The 7,778-nt window shown below is 57.5% G+C and overlaps 1 protein-coding gene across 1 annotated transcript; it reads left to right on the forward strand.

Moving 5' to 3' along the window:
• Positions 1 to 2,011: 2,011 nt before the first annotated feature.
• On the forward strand, positions 2,012 to 6,084 carry RTL1 (retrotransposon Gag like 1). Its single transcript, XM_081829908.1, has one exon. It carries the CDS (start codon positions 2,012 to 2,014, stop codon positions 6,038 to 6,040), a length of 4,029 nt encoding a protein of 1,342 aa, XP_081686034.1. The 3' UTR covers positions 6,041 to 6,084.
• The last annotated feature ends 1,694 nt before the right edge of the window (positions 6,085 to 7,778 follow it).

Consider the following 7,778-nt stretch of genomic DNA (forward strand, 5'->3'; position numbering starts at 1 on the left):
GAAATTTGAAATTTGAGCCAACTTAAATTTTTCAACTTTAAAATGTAAATTTCAGCCAATTCAAATTTTTCCATTTTAAATTTTAGCCAATTAAGGGCTTGAAGAGACAGATTTTTATTTCTAATAGAGGAGTCTGCAGATGAGTTAGTCAGTCCCATTTTATATTTCAGTCAGAACTTTATATTCAACCTTGGAATCGTGCAGAGGTAGCACACTCCTTATAGGACTTTGGTGATGACAAATGAGTTCACTGAGGTGCCATGCTCTGCGTATGTGGTGGGGATGGGGATGGGGATGATGGTGATCTTACGTGACCGGGGCATCATGCTAAAAATGTAATCTCTACCTGAAGGAATGACATGAGCAGAGTTTTCTATTATTCTAAAGCCTTTGCATTTTAGCCAGAGAATGATTTTGGTGGGTTTCTGTGTCAGGAATTGTTATGGTAAAAGGTTTGGATTTAATACTGTGAACAGTAAATAAACAACAAAACCTTTTCATCAGAGGCTCTGCAGGATGGAATTAACTGTCATGCTAACAAGAATGTACTTAATTTTGAGAAACAGCAGATCGGAATCGTCTATCTTGTTGGAAAGTTTGGATTTTAGCCAATGAGGGAATGCCTTTTTTTTTTTTTTAAGAGATGGGCTTAGAGAGTACTCAGAAGTAACAAAAGGTATTAAATGTAGAAAGAGGGGTGACCACAGAGCTACTCTTTTGGATAACCAGAACTCAATTTACTCTCCCAGCAGAGAAGACATGTACAAAATAACCCCAACCCAGACATCTCTTTTAAATTCAGCCCCAGCCCACTCAAACCACCCATGACTCTACTGCGAAAACTCCATTTCAAGACAATCAGAGGTCAACGATATCTCGTGCCCTCCCCCTCCCCTACCCCCACCCCTTAGTCGCTACCCCAGCTCTCCTTGAGACACCCCTAGGTCAGGGAGAAACCAGCCAGTAACAGAGAGGGGGTGTCTGCTAGAGGGAAGAACCAGCCCCCCCTGGTAAGACTGAAGGAGCAGGTAAATACGATTGCTCACATGTGTGGAATTGATGCCCGAACCCCCACAAAGAGGGTGATCTTGGGAAAGTGGCAGTTTTAGGAGGGGTGGGGGGAGGATCTGCAGATTTCCCCGAGGGCTCAGAGCTGGGGAGATTGGAAATTGATGAAAGAGTATGAGAAATCAGCAAAACTTCCGAGTGAGGACCAAGTCACAGTGAGCAAGTCTCTGGCACATAGTAGGTGCTTTATCGAAATTTTTGGGAAAAAAAATAAAAGCCAGACCTCTACGTCTGCCCTCCTCCCCCTGCACTGGCCCAATTTCTACTGTGAATCTAGGGTAGGAAGTGAGAGCTATTTTAGGCTGCTGATCCAACTGATGGGACTGTGGCCAACCGCCCATTTTCTCCTCTTCCCCTGACCTTGTTAAACAGTAGGCATCCGCTAGAGATTCCTCCTTCACAACAGGGGGGAGCGAGCTTGCTCCAGGGCACCCTGCCTGCCAGGGACAACTCTTGGTGGCACTGACATATGACCTCTGTGACTTTGGGATGACCAGAGAAGGAAAGGAGGGTTGACCAGGCACAGGTGCCAGGGGGAGATGAATTGGCCAGCGCATCCTGCCAGGTGCCTGCCTGCCACAGCAGCTGCTCTGGGCCTATTGCTCCACAGAATTTATGGGCTGTGAATTTCTCACGGCCATGGGGGAAGCAGGCAAGCCAGACAGGCCAAGCGAGCCTGGGAGAACAGGGAGAAGGTCAGGGGTAGAATAGTATTCAAAGCTGGGCAAGGGAAGCTCTCCCCCAGTATCTCTCTGTTCTGATGAACTGGGCATCTGATTTGTCCCGGAGAACCTAACCTTGACCTTGTGAATCCCTAAACAGCTGCCTTTCCTCCCCACCCGTCCTCCCCACCCCCAGGTTCTGATCTCCGCAGTCCCAGTCGCTGACCGGACGCGTCACGACCTTACCAGTCTTCAGAGAACACTCCTTTCCATCCGACGGAATGATAGAACCCTCTGAAGACTCATTTGAGACGATGATGGAGCGTAAGAATCCATCATCAAAACAAATGGAGTCCTCCGAGGGCTCATCCAACACCACCGTGGAGACATCAGCCAGCGGCGCACAGGAGGTGGCAGGGCCGGCCAGTGGCCCAGCCCAGGAAATGAAAGAGCTGCCCATTGATCTCCGCCAAGACATGGAGGAGCCATCCAGTGGCCCACATAGGGAAATAAAGGATCCACCCAATGACCTACTCCAAGACCTGGAGGAGTCACGCAACGGTTCACATCAGGAAGTGGGGGGTCCAACCAGTGAGGCACCTAGCAGAATGGAAGAAGCATCAGTCAACCCATGGGGAGCCCAAGACCAACAAGTCAACGACACTGACCTGGCCGACGTGGGAGAGGAGGAGCGTCCCGAAGAGGAGTCCGAGACTTCGGAGATCATGGCCACGGTGAGATCCATCATCTCTCTGTACTTCCGCATGCAAGACCTCCGAGAGCAACAAAGAGTAGCAGAAGAGATCTTGATGGAAGCAATCAATGCAGGCCGACTGCCCGTCCCATCAAAATTCTCTGGTGATCGCAGAGAATACCACGAGTTCATCGTGCTCTGCCAGCTGATCCTACAAAGCTACCCGAGAATGTTCTACAACGACCGCCTGCGAGTGGGGTACGTCATGTGCCACCTCTCCGGCATGGCCTTAGAATGGGCCAGAGCTCTGGTGAATGAAGACAGCCCCCTGATGGATGACTTCCCGGCCTTCCTGGAGGCAATGTCAGGTATGTTCGAGTACCGACAGGCACTGTGTGTGGCCGAAGACGCCATGTTCAACATCAGGCAGGGGAACCGCCCCGCCATCGAATACATCAACGAGTTCCAGGGCCTGGTACCCACCTTGGGCTGGTCGGACGAGGTCCTGCAGGCCCACCTGTGCCAGGGGCTCAATGAGGAGATCAGGCACTATCTGTTCCGGGTCCCGCAGCCAGATTCGCTGGACAGCCTGATTGTGCTCGTCCTGCAGATAGAAGAAAAGCTGGCAGAGAGAAGGGCCATGCTCAGGCTGCCCCCAGAGGCCCGCCCACGGAATCTGACCTGGATCGACTCACCTGCCCCGGAGAGGTGGATGGTGAGCAGTTGGCTGCCCTGCGAAGTGCGCCCCACCATCAACCGCAACCACCTCTTCCTGCTGCTCCTGGTCAGAGTGAACCCATACCACAGTGTCGCGGTGCAGGCCCTGGTTGACTCGGGGGCGGGCGGCAACTTCATGGATGAGAGGTTTGCCCAAGAGCACTACGTGGAGCTCTACGAGAAGCCCTACCCGCAGATGGTCCAAGGTGTGGACGGCTCACTGATCGGCAACGAACCTGTCTGGCTCTACACCGAGCCCCTGGTGTGCATCCATCAGAACCACCAGGAGTCCATCGAATTCGACATCGTTCCGTCCCCCAGCTTCTCCGTGATCTTAGGCATCAACTGGCTCCGGATCCACACCCCCGAGGTCGACTGGATCCAAGGCCGCTGCACCTTCCACTCTCCCTACTGCCTACAGAAGTGCTTCCGCCCGCCCCCACCATGCATCGCACTAGAAAGACATGCCATAAGCCTGCTGCCCGGACTGCCGCCCCTGTACTCCGACCTGGCCGACGTGTTTAACCCGAAGGAAGCAGATGATGAGACTTCCGACCAGCCAAGCTCAGACGGATCCGATGATCTTTCTGAATCAGAGCCCTCTGAGCTTCAGCAGGCTGGAGACAGTGATCACAGCGAGACCTTTTACGAATGTCCCTCCACCGCGCCGTGGGAACCTGTGGGTGCCGGGATGCAAAAAAGTGCCAGGCCGCGGGATGAAAACTGGAACCCGGACAGCATGCTGACCAACAAACAGGACTACATACAGATGATTCCAGAACTGTTCGACCAGTTACACGGAGCTACATGGTTCACAAAGCTGGAGCTGCGGGGGACCATTGTGGAGGAAAGCATGAACATACACCAAGCAGAAGATGTATGGAAAGCAGCATTTGGTTTCGAGCCTCAAGAGATGAAGAGCTACCAGCCCTTCCCGCTATCCTCAGACCCGATCATCCCTCAGAACGTGCTCCACTTTATCCTAAAGGACATGCTGGGTTACTTCGTGCTCTCCTATGGGCAGGACGTCCTGGTCTACTCAATGAGCCAGGAGGAACACTTCCAACATGTCCGACAAGTCCTGGTCCGCTTCCGACACCACCACGTCTACTGCTCACTGGACAGAAGCCAGTTCCACCGACACACCGTCGAATTCCTGGGATTCGTCATAACCCCCAAAGGGGTGAAACTCAACAAGAGCATCGTGAACACCGTCACAGGGTACCCCACGCCCGGCTCTAAGAAGTCCCTGAAACACCTGATCCAGTTCATCCTGCCCTACCAGCACTTCGTGGAGCGCTTCAGCATTATCATAGAGCCCCTGGCGCGGCTGCTGCTGACCACCCCAACCTTCTCCTGGGGAGACGAGGAGCAAGAGGCCTTCGAGTGCCTGAAGCGGGCTTTCCGCAAGGCGCCCCTCCTGCACCACCCCAAGCCACAGAACCCCTTCTACTTGGACACAGGCGTCACCAAGACGGCTCTGCACGCCTCCCTGATCCAAATAGACGACCAAACCGGCAAGAGAGTCTCCTGCGCTTTCTACTCCCGAAGTATCTCGCCTATCGAAGTCGCCTACTCTCAACTGGAGATGAAGATTCTTCCAATAAGGGCTGCCTTCACGGTGTGGTGCCGCTACCTGGAGAACACCGAGGAGCCCATCATGATCCTTCTCAACACAGAGGATCTAGCCTCTCTGAATAATGACAGGCTCACCGTACTTCTCCCCGGGCATTGGGTCTTCTTCTTCTCCCACTTCAACTTTGACGTCATGGAGCGGCCAGCACAAGATGGCGGCCGGCCTCTGCCGCCCCTGAGACACCTCAACCGAAGGGCTTTCCAGCACAACGCTGCCACCCGGGCAAGGTCGCTGTTCTCTACGGGAGGGTCCCCCAGGGACCGGTCACTAGACTCGGGGGAAGAAGACGAGAACGAAGATGCCCCTCACCAGGACGAGCCAAATGGCCGGAACCTCCAGCAGGAGTTCCTGGCTCTGATACCAACCGACCAAATCCTCAACAGCTTCCTCGCCCATTTCAGCATGGCCCAGATCAGAGCAGTCATTCTGCACTTCTTCCGAGGCCTCCTGCTCTGGAAGGACACCCTGGCCGTGGCGGCACTCCTCGTGCTGCTGAAGCTCAAGCGCCGCCTCCCCACACTGCCCACGCCAGCCTGGGCCGTGCTTCGGCCCCCACCCCGGCGCTGGCTGCCCCTCGGCCCGGCCGCGCCCCTCGGCCCCGGCAGCAGCGTGGCTACGGCCATGGCGCAGCTCCTCGCCCCGGTGCCCCTGCCCGTGGGCACGAGCGCCGTCCCGGCCCAGGAGCTGGCCGGGCTGCTCCCGGGCCCCGGCCACTGGCAGCAAGGCGCCCTGCTCCCCCTGACCCGCCGGGGCCTGCAGCTCACACCAGGCTTCTGGGTGCTGCTGTGCGGGTTCTTCGGCGTCCGAGCCGGCACCCCGGGAGGAGCCCGCCCCCTCCCCGGAAGCACCCGCTCTCCGGAGCTGCACGTCGTGGGTGACGAAGATGTCGTCTTGCGAGAAGCCCTGCAAGACGACCTGCAACGTTACCGTCAGTGTGGCCTGCATGACGGCCTGCAAGACACCTCGCAGGACGAGCAGGAGAACGACGTGCGGGAGGCCCTCAGCACTGACACCACTGTGGCGGCCCTCCAGCCCCTCCGACACCTCCCCATGCCCTCCGAAGTCCTCGCCTTCCTGAGCCGACACCTGCCCCGTGTCCACAGCGCCGCCAGGCAGCCCGACCTCATCACCCAGGAGCTGGCGGCCAGGGCCCTGATCCGCTTTCTGACCACGGTCTACGCAGAGGCGTCCCCGGCCGCCGAGTGGGCGAGCCCACCCCGGGAAGAGCTGCCCGGGGACGAGGACAGTGCGAGCCTTGAGTGAAGCGCCTCCCGGCCGGCACCACACCCTCCACACCTCTGCCTCCCACCTCGGCCTCTCCTTCCAGACTCCCCGTGCCTCGGCCTGCTTCACTCAGCCCAAGCGCCCCCCTTCCCGCCACTCCTGACCCAAGGGGAACCCACTTGTGAAGGGCAAAAATTTCTTCAACTCATCAACCAGCAACATCATCTGTGCTAACAACGGACTATCCAACCATCAGAGACCCAGAGCCAGCTCAGGGCTACACAACCACAGTCCCGTCTTAACTGCCCAGGTCCCGGGCTTGCAGCTGGGAGTGAGATCAATGAGGGAGAGAGCAGCGGTGAGCAGGAGATGACCCCATGCCCCAAGGCCAGGTGAAGAATCAGGCACAGCGGACGCAGCCAAGCAAGCAGGTGCCAGGGACCCATCCCCCCTTCCCCCGGAGAGACGAGTGGCCACCATGTGCCATCCTGGGACACTGACCTCGGGTGCTCCACTGACTTCTTCTACCTCCACCACCGGTGCTCCTGCTCCCCCTGGGCTCCTGACCCCCCGCCCCCCACCCCCCACCCCGCTCAACACCTCGTGGAGCGCTGTGGCACCTCCCTTGCCCACCCCCTGCAAAGCAAGCCCACCCCCACCGTCTGGTTCAGCTCCCTCGACCCTGACTCTGCCTGGCCCTGAGCTCTGCCCTTACCTGGACAGTGCCTCTCCACAGAGCGTCCGACGTACCAGTACTCACCGGATTTGCATTCTTGAGAGTCCCCATGACTCCCCGGACATTGAGGGGGTGACCTCACTGGGCAGGGCTCCCTCTCCCCTCGCAATACTGATAGCACAGGGACCCAGAGGTCTACGACAGGGGAGGGGGCTCCAAGAGACACTGAGGAAGGCCCCAGACACCCAGTGGACTGAGCTGAGCACAGCTGTGCTGTACCAGACCCACCGCTCTCTGCCACGGGGAGGAGACCCCCCCCACTTTCGCACCCACTCACCTTTCCCACCCCCAAAATAAAGCAAAATAAAAGATTATCTGACTCTGGTTTATTCTGAAGGTAGATGGTGGAGAGCAGGATGGAGGAGGGGGGCAAGTGGAGTGCGGGGGCTGGGCTCTCCCCCCAAAATAGGCCCCACCTCGTGCCGGGCACACAAACTGGGATGGGGGTCAGGGGGACACCGGGAGCTGCCTCCTCCTGAGGGTCACGTCTCACCTCTGGCCTGGGCCTAACTCCCACACAAGATATGCGGGCTGGGCAGGCTGTTCTCTGCCCCCTAATGCAGAGGGTTCGGGAACAGGAGCCCCAGCTTCAAACAATTCCCCCTCTATCATCCTCAGTGGAGGCCAAGATCACACTGCCCTGAAAGTGGCAAAATTGGCTGTTCAGAGGGTGGGGTGCACTGCCCTGGGGAGAGGGGGGGCCCCCGGGGAGTCCAGGCAAAGGGAGGATGGCACTCATTCACTCAGGGCCCATTCAATCCATGGTCCAGCACATACAGACTGAGGGCCCCCTGCCTGGCCTCAGCTTCACCTATCCAGCAGCGGCCTGTGACCTCCAAGAGCACAGCTGCCCCCACCCTCCACACTGGGGAACTGGGGCATGGTGGAAGGACATGAACCACTCCCTGCACAACCGGGACCCTCACCTGGGGGCCCTCACACAACACCCCACACCCCCTCCCACCAGGTCTACCCTGCCCCTGCCCCTAACTCCGCCCCTAACTCGGCCCCTGACTCCGCCCCTAACTCGGCCCCTGACTC

The sequence above is a fragment of the Leptonychotes weddellii genome, chromosome 9, assembly GCF_054177405.1.
Source record: "Leptonychotes weddellii isolate Sample4059 chromosome 9, ASM5417740v2, whole genome shotgun sequence".
NCBI classification, from domain to species: domain Eukaryota; kingdom Metazoa; phylum Chordata; class Mammalia; order Carnivora; family Phocidae; genus Leptonychotes; species Leptonychotes weddellii.